This window comes from Lates calcarifer, linkage group LG5 (genome assembly GCF_001640805.2).
Source record: "Lates calcarifer isolate ASB-BC8 linkage group LG5, TLL_Latcal_v3, whole genome shotgun sequence".
Lineage (NCBI taxonomy): Eukaryota > Metazoa > Chordata > Actinopteri > Centropomidae > Lates > Lates calcarifer.
The window spans coordinates 27,543,799-27,562,270 of NC_066837.1; the positions used below are offsets into that span (position 1 = coordinate 27,543,799).

The window sequence follows — 18,472 nt, forward strand, 5'->3', positions numbered from 1 at the left end:
GATCAAATGACTACACATGTAGAAGTGCATGGAGCAGTGATTAGGATTGTTAGATAGTTAGCTGAATGAGAAAACACATAGATTGCTTGTGTTATGAGGTTATCTGAGATTAACCTGGGTGTCCACCTCTGTGTGTGTCAAACAAGGCTGAGAAACTGATTTCAAATGTGCATGTTTTCAGAATATACAGGTATGTTGCATATTTACATTTCATTTAGAAATATACAAATAGTACAATAACACAGACAGCCACTGATACACACAATCCATTTTAATTGGCTCCTTCAACTAAAATTAGCCAACATTGTTTATTTGACATAACAGCTCAATAATGTAGTGTGTTGTGTGTTGAAAGCAAATGAAGTGAAAGTAAAGGGGAGATCATGATTGGAGGCAGTTTGTTGGGTGTGCTTTTCACTGCCCTCTTCTGGGAATATCTTTTAGTGATAATCCACCAGTCTGTACTTGTAGGAAAATTACAGTGTACTGCTGAAGAATAATATAAAATTTTGTTTGTAAAGCTGCATTGGTTTTCTAATAACCTTAATAGTAGTTTTGGACTAGCACCACTCACCCAATCAAGCATACGCAAACCCTGTGGACAGCAGCCAAACACTACTTCTCCTACAAATAATAAGTAACAGTGTTATCATTCTAAATATGTCAATATCTCAGCCAAAAGTGAATTCCATTCCCTCTGAACATGGATAAAATACAAAGGAGTTAAAATGAGAGTCACTGCAGCAAATCATTTATCAAGCCCCAGACAGATTAGATGTACTGTAGTATGGTCTTTGATTACACAATAGCAGTTAGGTCATATGGACTGATTTTGTGCCTGCTTGAATGTGTTGTCTACTCCTTCATTGCATATGCGTGTTCACAAAACAGAGAACTACAGACTCCACTGTGTGTCTTCCACTTCTGATGTTTTGTATGTAATGATTTGAGTGAAACAAAACTTTAGGATAATGGGAAATACTTTATCTTGGCCAAGAGGGTTTCTTGATTGTCGGGCCTGAGGTTTCATATAAATAGCACTGGAAACTTTCCAGCAAGAATGGAAAAAGTGGTCAGGGCTCTAGGCAACTGGTTTCATTGTGCTTTTTTTTTTTTAACCCTTTGGAGTATGGGGCTAAGACAGATCAAACAGAAGACAAAGTATGCAGAGGAAGGAAAGCAAGAGATGTGCATCATATTTTGAAGAAAAATAGTTTTTGTTTCCACATAAAACTTTTTTCCAAATTAGATGAACACACCACCTATTTATAGCATCATGTATGGAAAACAAACTCAAGTGGCAATCCACACGACTGGAGGCCTTAAAGCTGCCATGAAACCGAGCCTGCCTAACTTGCAAAGTGAGCTCGGACTGGGCATAGAGTTCTAAACAAGATGAATTCCCAACCTCTCAGAGGCACACAAAAGAAAAAAAAAAACGTGAGGGGAAGGAGGGGGGGAGTAACAAATTAAATCCAGCTAAATTGTTTTTCCATAGCCAGTGGGCTTGGCAAAGAACTCTCACACACACAAGATGTAAGATAAGTTGTAGAGAAGACAACCAGAAACAGTGTGGTTTCAGATGTAAGAGAATGCCTGGAATTTAACCCACTTTCCCATGTCTGACTGACACCACGCCCACTCCTACTGCCCTGCCCTGCAGCTCAGGGTGTCCACGCAAGAACACACAAACAGCCATGTTGGTTTGAAATACTCAGGTGATTCCATAGATAGACAAACCTTGAACATCTGCCCTGCTCATTATGCTCAACGCTCCCTGTTCTCATCCTATTACAGTTTTATTGCAGTCCTCTCAGATGTTTGGTACAGTACATCAATAATCCGAGCCCCCCCCCCACTCTACTTCCTCCTCTTCCTGTAAAACCTGTCTGGCATTGGGATCACAATGCAGTCATTGCAGAGGAGAGCTGCAGTTCTAGCCCAGTTTGGAGCGGCACTAAGGCTAGCTAGGTAGCAGACGTATTTGGGTCATGTCTTCCCTTTCCGAGAGCTCCCTCGTCCGGGCTACAGCAGCTCCTCTCCCTCTCTTGCCGCTCTCCACCACAACATGGAGAAACCTCAGCTCAGCACCATTGGAGAGAGAGAAAGAAAGAGGGAGGTATTATATGGTATGGTTGGCTAGGAATAGCTTGCTTGAACTAAAAAAAAGCTCAGGAGCTAAAGTTGGGACAGTATAGACAGGCCAGGTGGTGATGCTGAAAGTAGAAATAAGGACAAGCATCCGTGCTTTTGCATCACATAAAACAAGCAGAATAAAGTGTGGAAAAACACACAAATGCAGCATGGGTCACTTTTTCTATTGATGTCTTTATAAAATGACAACAAAATGTACATTCAGATCCGTCAGGTGACAGCAGGACAGTGCAATAATCAAAAACAGTTTATGTATTTTTGTGAAGCCAAAGTCTGCCCAGCCACACTGGTGCCTTTGTCCACTGACAGTGAAGCACAGCTGGCTCCTCTCCATAGAGGTAAAGTACAGGTAATTGAGACAAACGGACTCATAGTCACTAAACTGAAGTTACTCGATCCAAGACTTCAAAATCAACAACAGCTGAAGCCAGTACTATGGCACTATCTCTCCCTGCAGTCAAAACATGTGGTGCGCACAGGTAACATTTTAAGATTTAAAGACCAACTGAAATCACAATTAGTCATTAGTTGTTGCAGTCATATCTTTTTATTGCTGAAAGGAAAAACAGCAGTCTGTGAGAATCAAAACATCTCCTTTAGCCTCAAGCTGCTGAGTGGGCAGGTTTGATATTTGGATATTTGTTAGTTAGCTAATTTAGCAAGCTAAGGTGTGACACAAGATATGTGTCCATGTTTGGAGGTGGGCTGCTGTTTAAATTAAATTTAATGTTTTGCTAGGTGTAGCTATAAAATATAAATTTCTCCTGTCTGCCCAGTGACAGCATAGGGCATGTAATTTAAAGAGCAGACCTGTGTGCTGGAGTAATTTCAGTTGAACCTAATCTTTTAAAGTAGACTTAACACATGTAAAATGTCCAGCATGATGTGTAGCTGTTTCGATCAGTATGGGAAGGCTGTTACCTTATCACTGTCCTGATGTTCTTTTGCTGTTCTACAGGCCAAGGACTTGGAGCTGAGCTATGCTTCAGGGTCAGTGTCTCTAAACAGAGATTAAGTGGGAACAGCAGGCTGAGAGTGAGACAGGTAGGGAGAGTCTGAAGAGAAAGACAGAGAGAGACAGAGACAGATGGCAGTAGAAACATGGACTGAAGGGCAGTGGGAAAAAGACAGAGTAGGAGAGCACAGAAAGTTACTTTGTCACATAATGTAGCGCTGCTGATGTCTATCCAAAAACACCCACATTCCCTTTCTATGCACCCTTCTTCAGTCTCTTATATCCTCTTTGCTACTTTGTTTACACCTAGCCACGCCTATCTGATTCTGAAGAAGAGAGGCCAAGGACACCAGCAAGGGGACGATGTTCTGCAACAGGCCGAAAGAATCCTGCTGATTTCCAAACAGGAAGGAGGACAGTCCACCATCAGGTGTAAGTCACTGAGGATTACGGCCTTCCTGAGGAAACTGGGTTCACCATCATGTCCCCAGTATGACAACTGCATGAGAAAAAACAGAATAGAGTCATTTTGGTCTCTGGTTCTTGTCATTTGTGTTATCATTAGTCAATAATGACCAAGAAAAAGGATTTAAAAGTTTAAAGCATAACTTTTTCTGAACGACTGCTACTTACAGTATACTACAGAGAACCAAACAACAACAAACAAAAATAAATCTTAAGGACTAATGTTAGTTAATGAATTCAAGTTACAACTTCTCACTTTAAAGCTGCATTTTTTGACTTTTGGGCCAACAGAGGGCAGCAGAGCAGGCCAAAAATACTTTCACCTCTGTTAAGTGATTTAATATGTTAGCAAACTGAATGCTATTTATACCAGGCACTGAAATCATGAGAATTCTCTTAGGCTTATCAGCACAAGTGACACAGATGCATTGCTAAATACTAAAAATACACATTACACATCCACTTCAAGGACAGGTTACCCTTATACAGACCTATTTTAGGTGAACAGAGACAGATTCAGTGAAACAAAATGACAAAAGTTGTAACTGGAATCAGCATTTTACTAGCAGATCTTATTAGCAGATCTGCACAAAGAATGTGACTGTAGGCTTTATTAAATATAAAAAGGCACTATGAAAGCAGCTACATAAAACTTTAAAATTGAAGTTACATCTACTCTCCGAATACATCTCTGAGTTTGGAATAGGTGATTTGCAAACAATTAGAAAAGCAATTTTCAATGTGGGTTGGAAATTGCTCACAGCTGCCTGACAAGCAGCAGAAACCTTCGTGTAAGCTGTTTATATCAAAATGAGAACATTGCAGACGGGAAGGAAGGAAGACCAGAAGAGATAATGGAGGACTGTCACAAATTACTCATTCAGAGGAAAGTGCACAAAGCTCATGTTTAAGTCATGCAAAGCAAACCTCAGAAACACCAATTCCCCCTTTGAAATATGCAGTGACAAAGCCAAGCAAGCAAGCCCCGTGTCTGACTTCTCTCTTACATCCAAATTTCCCTCTTCCGTCTCTCGTCCCACCACAGCGGACGCATTTGCAGAAGTGCTGCGTGTGCACTCCCCTGCTGCACACCCAGAGATGAAAAACCAAATAACTCTCAAGACTTATCAGGCTTTTTTTTTTTTTTTGGCTTATTCTTCCTTCTCATTCCCCCCTTTCTCCCATCTCCCTCGCTCTGGCTCTCTGTCAGACAAAAAGGCCTTATGTAACAAGGTGCTGAATCTTCCATGTCTTGGGGCACATATTTACCCAACATGCACTTGAGGATTACAGTGCAGGGCCCCCTGCTGCAGAAGAGTTTGGGATAGGACTACAAGCTTACAAAGTCCCACAAGGGATGGAGTGTGTGTGTGTATGTAGAGAGTTACAAAGCAGACGAAGCAGTACCAAACAGGACAAAAACAATACAACAGATGTTTTGTAATGGTGTGAAACATGTTTCTATCTGTATATAACTAACTATAGTCGTCTTTGAGAACAGAGAAGCATTACGTATGGACACTGTGCAGTTACAGTGCCAGTTTGAAGTATCCGTTAACGTGCGTGCCTGCCAGAAAGTTCACACCGGGAGAGGAGCTGTGCCACAGGAGCCAGCAGCAGCAGCCTCAGCAGGGAGAGCAGAAGGGACATGGAGGGAGCTGACTCAATGCCTCCCCGTCTCTATTCTCCCAGAACTCAACTGTTTTTGCACTAGTAAACAAATACTGAAGGCAAATAAGAGCAACCCCAACCTCCTCCTCCTCCCCCTTTTTCTCATCCCCGCAATATGAGCCACAGAATGAGAAACAAACAGGTCTGTCTCTCATGAGTGTTGCCGAGTTTCACCACAATGTCAACAATAACAAAGAAAGCAGGCACAGACAGGAAAAGGAGACGTGGAAAACAGAGATGTTGAGGCTCTGTAGCTGCTTCACACTGCACATTTAAAGCTGCCATATTGTACATGACACAATACACTAGTACAATTAATGGAAGAGAACTAGTTTTGGGGGCAAATGTATTTGTTAACAGTGCAAAAGTGGTGCCAAAAAACACAGCTGTAGATTTTCAAAACTTTTTTTTTTTTTTAACCACGTGCTCACGTGTCTCAGGGTTTCTCACATATAGCATATATAAAGCATTTTGCCGGAATACGGCAATCAAAAATTTATAGAAACTGATGGTGTGATGATGATGTGATTTTCTGAGGGTTTTTGAATGTGAATGAGAACAGATCTGGCATAAGAAAAACAATTCACATTATCTCGTGCTTTATTAAAGTTGCACTAGTCTCTACGAGCTCTCTGAAGTGTAGCCCATTGTTTTGGTTTTAAGGCCAACAACAGCTGTTTTGGTTCTCTCATCAACCTCTAGCAGTACCTAGCTAGTAAAAAAGCCCTGATAAGACCACTGTACACCACATAACCAGCACCAAACAACAGACAGATAAAGTTAGCAAGGTGGCCACGAAAGAGCCAAATATTTCCCTCAGGAGTTGTGAAGACCAAAACAGAGGTAGAAGGTGTGTGATTATAGGACTTAGGTTCATCAGGCCAGAAACACAACTCCAAATGAATGAATGAATCTACTGGATGTGAACATAGACAACTGTTTAATCGCATTAGTTAGTCAAATCTCTTTGTTTAGGTCACAATATGTCAATCTTGTGGTTTCCTTTTGTTGCACTGCCCCCAAGAGGCAAAAAATCAATTAATGCAACTCTGATGACTGTTAACCTGAACTTTATTGATATATTACATTAAATAATATAAAATACCAAAAAGTACATAACAAATATAGCGCACTTAAGGCAACTTTAAGATGAATACATCTTTCCTTTTGTGAAAGAAATTACAGCTTGCTTAAGAAGGGGAAATGGTAAGTGCATGAAATATCTTGTTTCTTTCCATGAGTGTTACTGCTTTCAAACTTGAGCGATGCTACAAGAGCAACAGCTATTAGGTCTGACCTATGAAAACTGCTGCTGTTATTTCTATGGAAAACATAACATACAATTTTGAATCACCATTAACCTGCATGTCTTTGGACTGTAGGAGGAAGATAAATAAAGACAACTTCATTTACAGTTGCACAAAAAATAAGCTCAAGTTAAAGTAAGATTATGTGACTACTTTGTCTTAAAATAACAGCTTTAGAATCATTTTGATGGTACACCAACTTGTAATAGGGTGAATGGTGTGTCAGGGATCATGAGGAATATACACTGTTCAGCCATGTTTCAGTTCAGTGAGTGGAACCAGGCAGTAGGAGCTCTGGTCAAGCAATTGATAGGCTTTGTTTTCTGGACATGAAAACCACTCAACCGCTTGGATTTGAAGTCCAACAGAATTAATTACCACACATAACTGCAGAGGCTGCTGTTTCTCAACTAAAGTTAGCCTACATTTTGTTGCTTTAAGATGAACTTTTACAACATGGTGAATGATTCAAGGTTTCTAATTGTAGTCTCTAAGACAAGCCTCAGGTTTACTGAATTAAAGACACTTTAAGACATTTTAAGGACCTGTAGTCTGGTATTCTGTGCTGCAAGTGACTGCATGTGTTTGTGTGTTTTTGTGTGTCTCTTATGCTCCCTCACCCTGCTAACCTAGGGCTCCCTCTCTGAGGATACGTCACCCTCTGCTCCACTACTGGCATTCGGATCCTGTCGGGAACGTAGGGCGCCCTTCTCCCTGCCCGACTCTGAGGGGCCCTTGGAGCGCGTCTTCTCTTTCCTCTGCTGCTGCTTCTCCTGCTTAGACAGCTGAGGAAAACACAAGAAACATGAAAGCCTGGGTCATAAATAAATTCTTTAACATACAGTTCCATTCATGTTGCCTTAACATGTACATTTCTAATGTACAATTACGTCAAAGGAGATGACACACGTAATGAATAGAAAAGCTTGGATTCTACCTCAAAATTGCCCTGAAGAATATTTAGGTGCCTCTAGAGGGAAAAACAGATGAAGGAAAAATCCATACACGTGACTGACACCAAAGTGCTCCACCTCTACATTCAACTTGCCTTGTCTATTTCTTCGTCATCAAGTGTTTTTTTCCAGAAAACATGCCTGAGCTTGATGCATCCAGCTGTGATTCTTATGTGTCATCTCTGCAAAATAGTGCGCCTAGAAAGAAGCCTCTCCTCTTTAATTCTGAGCAGCAAGCTGAAATTTACCACTAATATTTTAGATAGACAAAACATTTTTTGCTGTATAACTTAATTTTCAGCTCCACCAAAATATCTGAGAAATATAACTTACATCACCACTGACTTTAAATTAACATATTGTAGAGTAGTCAATTTGCATTATAGGAAGTACAGAACCTAGTTCCTGATTCATTCTAGGAAGGAAAAGTATATCCCAGCCTCTGCTGCTTTAGTTTTGACCATTCATTTTTAAATCTGTCTCTTCCAAGTGCCCAAAACTTTGTGGAAGTACAACACTAAATAACTGTGGCGTCATTTCAAAAATTCACTCTAAATTTGTAGGAACAAAATTATTTTACTCACAATAAAGAAAATTAAAGAAATGTTGATGATATTGAAGGCACTGAGACCTATTTCCTCAATTAGCTTCTTGCTAAGAGCAGTGGCGTTGGACTAGGGTTGCTAGAAAGTTTCCGGTAACTTTCTGGAAACTTTCCATGGGAAATTAAGATGGGGAATTTTGGAAATTTTCCAGGTTGGAAACATAAAATATCTTATGATTGATGCTGGATAAATGAATACAAACAGAGGAGATGAACAGATGAACTCTCCTCAGTCAGTTGCTAAATCAAACTAAAACCTGTGGTCTTAAATGAACACAAAACAGGCAGAAGCTAGAAGAAACAGCATGACAGCTGAGCTAGCACCATGATAGCTAGCCTCTTAAATTGTCATTGAAATTGTGTTAGCTTGCTAACTTTTAGCATCTCTGTTTTACCGGCTAGCTAGCACAGAAAAAACATTTTCTTATATCTTATATCTATTTCTTATATTATTTTTTTTATGCTCGTTAAACTTTAATACCATAAATCAAATATATTGAGCTTTTTCTTTAACTTGTAAAATAAGAAAAAAAACTGGGGCTGGGTGATAAAATAATAACAATAATCATCGCAATGTAAAAGATGTTGCAATAAAAAATGACAATATAATTTTTCTCAATAAAACAAATGGCCAATAAATGTTTGATATAATTAATTTCCATGCTTAAATCGCATGCACAAAAATTGCAAATTCTCAGGAACAGAGGTATGCCTTGTGTATTGTAAAATAATTATATATAATTATTTTTTTGAAAGTTCTGCCTCAGATTTGTGAAATATTCTGCTGCTTGGCAAATGACTGTCATCCTAAAGAAAAGTTTAAAACCACAACTGACCACCTGGTTTCTTGAACAGCAAAAATCTGCCTAAATAGTCAAAAGAAATAATAATCTGACATTTATTGTGCTAACTATCAATATCGAGTGACATGAACATTTTTATTGTGATAACATTTTTGGCCATATTGCCCAGTCCTATTAAAAAACATGTCAATCTATATCCTGTTGGCTCAGAGGGCTGAGGCACTCAGCATGAACATGCTGCATCATGACTTGCAGATCATGACCTTTACAGTGTGTTCAGCATTCACCCAAAGGTCCCAACATGAATGTAAATTAGTATATTTAATTAAACAAAGGAGGAGGAACATCAGCGCCAGAGACCAACACTCCACATCTGACTTCTCTTTGTGAAAACGCAGACCACTTCTATTCTCTCCTCATTTGGAGCTATTCTGGGTTGTCATATGATCCCTTCAATGAGTCTGTTGTTGTGACTGCATGCACTGCCTCTCACACACTCCAAAATAGCCCTTCACAATGGCACTCAGCACGACTAGTCACTACGCAAATCAAACCCAATACTCCTTCTTTTCTCATTGTATTCTTCACGGTTTATGAAACACCACAACAGTAATGAAGAGGTGGGTATGCTACCCGTCATCTGAAAAAGGCCTGTAAACACAGATGCTAAAACTTTTATGGCTGCAGAGGAAATATTTATGAACTAAATGTCATCTTAAAAATCCAAAGCACTGCATAAGACATTACATTATTCAGAAAGCACAAAATAAAATTCAGCGTTATTCCCATTTGAACCCATTAACATGCTGTAGTATCAAACCAGGCCTGCTGTCTTTGTTGATGATATAACATCTGGTACATAAAAACCAGAGGGAACACATGCATTCAACATATGCATATAAAATGGACACAGAGGAAACATAAGCAATCAGTATTTCCAACCCTAATGTTAAAGCTACACTCAACCCCAAAACTCTGAATTACAACCCAATAGAATCTTGATCCAACATGATCAAACATTACATAATTTCTGTGTATGTTGGGTTTCAGCCCAGAGCCCAAAACAAAATGCACAGTCAGGTGAACAAACAGAAAAACTTAGGACCCCTCTGCTATCGACCCAAGCCGTTGAGCGTCCCAAAGAGAACATCCAAACAGGATGATTTTCATTCCTCTGGATAACACCATTGTTTGCTGGCCGCTTGACCCTGCAGTGGACTAAATCCCTGATTCATGGAAAGAAAGGAACAGTGTCTCTTGGCCGTTGCTTCATTTTCCCCCCTGTGCCAAGCTTAGCCTATTGGCTGGCCTTTTATCCCTCATGTTCAGGCTTGGCTTTGGCTCCTTGGCCCCCACAGGAAAACATCCCAAACAGACAAGATTAAAATTCTGAGGACTACTTAATATCCCTCAATTTGGGCAAGTGAGCCAAGCCCACAAAGGGGAGAGCAGCCAAGGCCTTAGCCTAAGCGTAAGGATGTTGGCTTGTTTCCACTGCAGTGACCAGAATTGATTGAGGAAGATGGATATATGAACTTCCTTCAAATAGCTGGAATAAGAGGCTGAGAGAAGTGTATCCCTGATACTGAGAGGCAGTGTTTAATATCTCCATGACTAACCTCCTGATGTGAACAGCTTTAGTCAATGCTACTGAAAGCCATTTATAGTTGTTTAGTCAGATAGATATCTAGGGCTGCAACCTGCCATTACTGTGGTTTGGTTTTATTTATAAAAACAATAAACACATAACAGACACTCAGTTTATGAAAAAGAAAGCCACAAACAAGACACATTTTCATTATTGATGAATCCACTGGTTCTCAAACTGGGGGGAGAAGAGCCATTACGGGGGGAGATATATGGAGTGTAACTGAACAATATTAATTATAGCAGATCTTTATATTAATTGCTGCAACAACATCATCATTAATGTTATTGGTTCCATCTGTGCCTTTCCTGCTATGACAAGTCAAAATGTCTGCTACCAGCAGCTTGCTATGAGGGCCTATTAATCTGATTCATGTGGCAAAAACAAAAACAAGTGGTCTGATACCAGGAGAGTTATCAAGATTCATGTTCACAGCTTTAACAGGAGAGCTTTGTGCAATTTTCAATTATTTATGTTATATATATATTGTAATACAATAATTGGCTCAACCTATGGCAGCGTCAGTCTACTCCTTTAATTCGGACTGAAGTATCTCAACAACCATTAAATAGACTACCATGGAATCTGGTTCAGGCATTCACTGTCCCCAGAGGATGAAGCCTACTGACAAAATGAAAATTTCTCACTTATTTTGGTTTTGAAACTGATGACATTACCATCAGTCTCTGTGAGAGCTAATTAGAAAACTTTAGCATGATAAGATGCTAAACTAAGATGGTAAACCGGTAAAAATTATGACCTGTGTTACCTGCAAAACATCAGCATTGTAACAGTGACCATGCTGACATTAGCATTTAGTTAGTGGCTCTGTAAGGCTGCATTTCGGCTGTCACCCTAATCTTGTAAAATATTAATAATATTATAATATAATAATATTATTAATTAATGATAATAAATATCATTTATTAGATAAGATAAAATAAGTATAAAGCCATCAAGAGTTGATGCTCTGGAAATGTTTTGGATTTAAAATACTGAAGTTTGATACTCAACCTAAGATGACATCAAACAACTCATCTGCTAATCACAGAGGTATCCTTTCCCCTAAAAGAATGGAGCATGTGGAAACTTGTCAAGCAGTTGCCTCTAAGCATGTACTTCGAATCCTTAGCACACAATATCAAAATAAAAAGCAGTCCATTTAAATTGAGGTAGCCTGATTTGATTGGTTAAATCCTGGATTTATGAGGCGTACAGAATGGTATATCACAGTGAAGAGGAGACAATATAAGCGTGCTGAGAGCAGGCCTGGTCAGCTCACACAGGGACAGGTACCACAGAGGGTGAGCATAGAGTAGCAACAGCGAGCTCCACAAAGCCTGTGCATGTGGGGCTGTGCCGATCATCTGTAGCCCACACATAACACCGCACACGCAGAGGCACACTTGACAAACCAAACTGGGGGGACTGCAGCTTTGCCATGGGGGTGACTGAGTGAAAATACAGTGAATCAGTCCTGCTCCACAAGGCGATGGAAGAGGTGACAATGGCGGACGTCAGACTTGGCAAGGATGTGACTTTTGCACTCTGGGTGTTCTTTTTTGTCTAAATTTCCATATAAGACTAGTACAAGTAACTAATAATCCTTTCAGTATTAAGCTTGTAGTAGTTTGCCTTCAATACTATGGGGTACATACATTAAGAGGCAATGTGATTACTAATACACAATAGCCCAGATCACACACTACATCATTTAATGCTTACTGTAGTTGCAACGACTTTTTTATAGGCTACATTTTAAATTCCTGTTGTATCATTTACTCATTCCTTAAATATTACACAGATGAGGTCAGCATTAGTGTAAAATGAATATCAATTTAAAAAATGTTGTCTGTGGACAAATCATGTTACTGAGTCATTATTATAATTTTTTTCTTAAAACTGTGCACTGTATGTAACATGAGAAACAGAAGAGCAGATATCACCACCTAGTGGTGCAAATAGGAATGATATGGGTCCTTGAAAAGTGCAATGACACATCATACATTAATTAGTTGTATTTTTTAGATGCAGTGGCAGAATAAATGAGAACCAATTTTTACATTTGTAGCAACATTAGGCATCAGCCTGACGTCAGCCTGGCACCTATGATCAGACTATCACACATTGATAGAAAAAGACATGGATGTGTTCCCAGAACTGCACCGAGGTAAAAGTACAGTTACTGAGAATTACAACCTGAACCCCCATCCTCTCCTCTGCCTTCCCAACATTCTGTGATAAGAAGCAGATACAGAACTATTCCTCCCAAGCCAGGGTCAAAGGTCAAATGGCCCATTCAGAAGAGACAATTCTAATGGACCACGTTTCATATGGGACTTAAGAATAAACACTCACACTTTGTCTCTGCATTCAACATTCAACTGTTACTTTATAAACACAGTAACCTGAAAAGGAACTATGCAGATCAGACTCTCTCAGATCCACAGACCTAACTAGGTCCTGTCTCCTCCATTTATTTACCTTTCTCTGCACCAGAGATCTGCTCGTAAATTACGTCACATTCCAGACCAGAACCTTGCCACATTTCTCTTTAGCTTTGAAACTATAGGAAATCATTGTCTGACCATTTTGTAAAGAACACCATTTTATTTAGCAAATGTTTACAAGTAATTCGGTGAAAATCTGAATTTTCTATGTTGCTAAATTAGTAATACAATCTGCCATGGAACCATATTACCATCTATTGACCATGTCTAAGCTTAACTAAAGAGGTTAGACATGATGTTTTTCAGGTATTGGAATCAAATGATAATTCTTCATGTCTTGTAATGCCACTCATTTATTACTAATGATGAACACAATTTATTCTTTTGCAGTTAATCAGCTTAATTGTCTTAAGATTTAAGTAATGTGTTTTGATTCATGTTTGTATTAATGTATTGTTAATGTATTAGTGCCACCAAGTTATATCTCGTCTTGTACAATGTCTTAACTGATCATGGTGGAAGGTGAATATGTGATATGTGCAAGTATTCCAGATTAATAATTTAGAGTTTATTAAATCACATTTCGCTTTAACTGAGACAAAGAAAATGAGGACAACAAACCATGATTGGCTGAGACCACCTCACTCCGCCTGTAAACCTGATGCTACTCAAGAGAATAAACACTCTGGCGTGTAAAAGACAATGCCTTTGGTTGAAATCAGCTCCAAGCTACACAGCCACTCGCCATTGCACTTTCATTTTCTCTGTTCCTTTGTTCTCTTAGGGTTGGGGTTAGGGTTAGTCGTCTGGCCGACACCAGCCTCCTCTAAAGTTATCCAGAAAACATTAAGTAGGCTACATGAGAGCTTATTTTTCCTCAATCCGCGAGAGAGGCCCGCAGATTACACGACCGCCTGCAGAGAAACCTGCAAGAAACTAAGTTTGCAGAGACAGAAAGTCTGCGCATGAACTCAACTAAAGCTGAACCACTGAGACACCGGCAGAATCCGTCACCGTGTTAACCAGAGACATGGCCTCCAGGAGAATCCACCTGGATCCTGCGTTTCCATGGTCACCACCACATCCTCAGCCGCTTGGATTCCAGCCAAGTCTGCAGCTGCCACAACTCGCAGTAGGCCGGTCTTAACATTCTGCTCGTGACAGGGTTGATGATAAAATAAGTCAACTCTACATTCTGCTATCAATAGACATCTCCAAATTCAGTACAAATAGATTATAGTTAGAGACTGAACGATTTGCTTCCACCAGATCACTCTGCTCATTTTACCTGCTGTTAGTTCACCATGCTAGTTTGATCATCCTTTATTTTCATTTCACATGTTTCACTCTATATCTATATTCACTTTAGTAATCAATAAATTGTAGATACACTTGTAGACCCAGCAGTTTTGTGTGTTTCTATGCAATGGTGAGCCGGATCCCTGGATCGAGAAATCACGATCTTAGATATCAGACTGATTCAAATTTACGGTTTAATGCAGAATATTGATATCAAAATGAATATAACCAATTTCTGTCCCAAAATGGACGGATTGTAAATTGGATTTTCCAATGATTATTTTGTGCATTTATGCAGCACATTTGACATTTCTGCTTTAAAATATCTCAGTAAAATGTGCCTTTGGTAAAATAATCTTAACTAAAGGTCCATTCACAAGCTTTTTTGTGAGCTTTCAATTGCATCTGGCAACTGAGCCAGTCGATAAACAGACTCTACCTGATGATGTGTGGTTTAAAGCCCAAGACAGAGCTTGACCTTGTGCCAAGATCCAAGATTTTTTTTTTTGTCAAACTACTTGAAACTTCATGCTCAACAACATACCTGTTTGGGGTCTGTGGGACCAGCAGGTGAGGACAGTTCAATGGTAACAGGTCCATCATTTTGTATGTGGATCTGCATGTAGGCTCCAAACTTCCCATCTAGAAACACAAAATAAAACACAAGGGCAGTTTGCAAGTCGTTGAGAAACTTCAAGACATCACACAAGCCCATGTTTTATCTAATACCATCACTGCCACAGTTTACTCTATTTAAATAGGCCAGCACATCCCAAATGACATCACATTCTAATATTGACAGGCAGTAAAAACCAGTGGAATTTGTTGGCCATTAGCAGTTGATGTTTGGTTAAGATGTAGGATAACATGGAGCCTTGAGACATTGGGGACAAAAGATGAAGGGACTGTAAGAGGAGAGGAAGTTTCAACTTAAATGTTCTCCTTTCTTCCACTGGGTCCGTGAGATTAATGACACCATCTGCACAATGAAGCCATGGGCCGCTGTGGAAAAGCGCCGCATCATCATATTTCCTCTCTGGAGGGGAGGTGGGGGGGCTAATTAGGAAGCCTTATGCCTCCCTTGCTGGGACAAGGTGTTCTCCGCACCTGTTCCCTGGTGGGCTGACCCAATTCACTGCCACCGTCACTGCCACCGCGTCACAGCACGGATAATCCACACCTCCCACCCCCTAAACTGCCATAACCCTACACTGAGAAGGGAATACAGGCAATTAAACAGCAGGAGGGACAGGGTACTGGTCCAAACTTATAAATGAGTGGTGATAATGGTGACCCTTGACACTTTTGTTCTTAATTGGCTTGGAAACAAGTAGCTGTGTTTTCTAGCTATGCTATCCTGTAAACTCCTGGGATTCTGCCCAAAATGACTTTTTGTTTTTCCACTCTTCTCACAATCCCCCTTTAAATTCTTAATGTTTTTCAACACTGACTTCACAAAATCCACCATCTTCTCAGATATAATCAATGGTTAACAGCTATTTTATATCTGACCCTGGTGTGACAACATATGTGTACACATAAAATGACGTATGTGCTCATGCACTCAGTTTTCTCTTAATTAGGAATACCTAGCTAAAACAAATGCAGTCTAATATAACAATCCAGCAATAAATCCTACTCTCATAAAGTTTTCAGTCTTTGTTGACACTGTGTTAAAGAGCTCTTGGATCCGCTGTATGATCCTCTCAGAGGACATAGTTCGTGATGCTGGTGAACTGTATTGCATTAGGCGCTGGACAAGTGTTCCTATTATTTTGTCCACCCCATTCAAATCAGTGAGGGTAGGCTAAATAATGGACACACATCTCTGTGTAATTCAATGCATTTCAACAGCACCACAACTTGCAGGCTCCACAATGATCCTACAGTTGAATCAACACCTCTTTAACACAGTTTCAACAAAAACTGAAAATTACTTCTGATTTACAGCAGGACTGTTGTATTAGACTGCATTCGTTTTAGCTAGGTGTTCCTAATAACCTGACAAGTGAGTGTATACAATAGGCCATAAACAACAAAATGGGAAACTCCTTTCAAAATAGTCATAATAACATAACATAAAAACAGCATGTTATGTGAGATTGTGAAGGAGGGCAGAGAAGATGGTAGTTATTGCTTCACCCACCTTTGATAAGCTCTGGCTTGTGGGCACTCCTCATGTTCTCCAGGATGCTGTTGTAGAAGGGCTGGGCCAGCTCTGCAGGCATGGCTGAGTGGAAGTCTGGCTTGTTGCCCTTCAGTATGCACTGCAGGGTGAACTGGCTCACGCACAGTACCTCCAAGTCCCGGTCCACGACACTTTTGCTCCACGCTCGCCCATTCTCGTCTTCAAACAGCCGCAGGTTCAGGATCTTGCGTACTCTGACAAAATGAGGATTTTAGCAGTGTAGAATAAGCCTGCTGAGTCTGAGCTGCAGTCAATCATCCACTCTGTCTGTCTATACTAAGACTGTGAGAATTACTCTGTTCAGTCTGGTCAATATTGGCAGAGAACTTATCGGTGGGACCACACTGGATTTACACCATTAATCTGTTGAATACAATTCTCCAGGCAAGCAAGGATTTCTTTTCATGCCAGGCAGGCCAATATGAAACTAAACTTTGACTAAAATAATGCATTTTTTACACTTTAGTGGCTTTGGTCAAAGTTACAATATTTTTGTCTGGTACTGTCATATGTAGAAATACTTTAGATCTTAGCAACTAATGATGTTTATTTTACTATTTTGCAGATAGTTTTCAAATGTATGGTACACATGTATGTCACTGGCTCCCAGTCATTTCAGTGCAGCAAGAAAATCCAACATCAAATGTAAATTCATTCTAGTTGAACTCTAGTAACATTACTAAATATTAATGTAATCTTTATGGTCACTATGATCAATTATAAAGATTGTGGTGATAAGATTTTTATACTAAATTAATTAAATTTAGTTCCATTAATTAAATGAAATTAATGGAACTAAATAGAACTAAATATTTCAAATCTAGTCAGGGTGTTGAATCTGGTGCAACACACTCACATGTAGTCAGCATCCCTCTGGGTGTCTTCCACAGATATACCCAGCAGTACACACAGTCCTCGTCCTATTGAACTGATCTGCTCCTCTCCCACTGCAGGAAAACAGAGATGATGAGTGATGAACTGCTGCTGCTGTCATTCCGTGACAAGCAGCCCAGACTGACAGGTGACAGACTGAATGACATCATAGTGTGTGTAGGACAGAAGCCGGCAAGACTATCATTCAGCTGTCACGAGCACTCACATACAGGGGACACGTTCAGTATTTGTGCGGTGAAAATGCCTTTACTGACTTCCCTCCGAGCAGAAGCAGACAGCCAGCAGTGCTCTGCACCCCAGTCAGAGACACGCCTGGCTATTTCTGACGCCTCGTTCACGTTGCTGGGTGTGCTAATGCTAACCCGGCTAGGTTAGCTAATATGCATGGTCAGCGAGGTTGATAAATTGAAGCTGTTAGCCTCGGTTGACGGACATTACGGAATGCCTCAAAGCGTGGAAGTTTCACTCAATTCAAAACAGCCGCTTACCTGTCACACTCGCCTTGGTGACCCTCTGAATGATAGCTTTCATTGTTTTGGTTTTGTTGGGGAGCACGCTCTCACAACTTCCTGGGAATCACAGCGATGACAGAGCATTGTCGCCCTCCAGCGGCCGCAACACGCAGCACACATCCTCTGCTTCTTCCGGGAGGCTGCTGGATAATCACTGCCTTTCTAGCAAGCCATTCAGACCCATGTAACTGAAAGCAACTGAGTACATTTACCACAGTAGTATAATTCTGAAGTACCTATACTTTCTACTTTTAACTCTCTGCTAATTACTGCTACTACTTTTTCAAGGTTAATATTGTATTGTTTGCAACACTACATTTATATGACAGCCATTGCAACATAAATACATATACAATGTGTTGTTATACAGTACAGCACATCCAACAACAGTATATAGCTGTAATTAGCATCAACCTGTTTAAGAATGTAAATGCTCTTTGCATCTTAATGCATGTATAATGATTATTTAGTACAATATATATTAAGCATAATGTCACTTTTAACTTGAACTTTTGCTCATATTATGCACATACTTTGATTTATGTGTTTTTGTTTGTTTTGTTTTGATT

At 39.9% G+C, this 18,472-nt stretch overlaps 1 protein-coding gene across 3 annotated transcripts; it reads right to left on the bottom strand.

The window, feature by feature from the left end:
• Window positions 1-295: 295 nt before the first annotated feature.
• LOC108884512 (D-aminoacyl-tRNA deacylase 1) lies at window positions 296-18,025 on the bottom strand. Of its 3 annotated transcripts, none has more exons than XM_018678428.2 (6): window positions 17,880-18,025; window positions 17,354-17,444; window positions 16,456-16,691; window positions 14,854-14,951; window positions 7,182-7,337; window positions 296-3,608 (listed from the first exon to the last, which is right to left on the bottom strand). In XM_018678428.2, exons 1-5 carry the CDS (start codon window positions 17,920-17,922, stop codon window positions 7,182-7,184), a joined length of 624 nt encoding a protein of 207 aa, XP_018533944.1. In that variant the 5' UTR covers window positions 17,923-18,025; the 3' UTR covers window positions 296-3,608. The 3 variants fall into 3 exon arrangements, with proteins under 3 accessions (XP_018533944.1, XP_018533943.1, XP_050926845.1); XM_018678427.2 differs by having other exon boundaries at window positions 298-3,608; window positions 7,173-7,337; XM_051070888.1 differs by lacking the exon at window positions 296-3,608 and having other exon boundaries at window positions 6,299-7,337.
• Window positions 18,026-18,472: the final 447 nt, after the last annotated feature.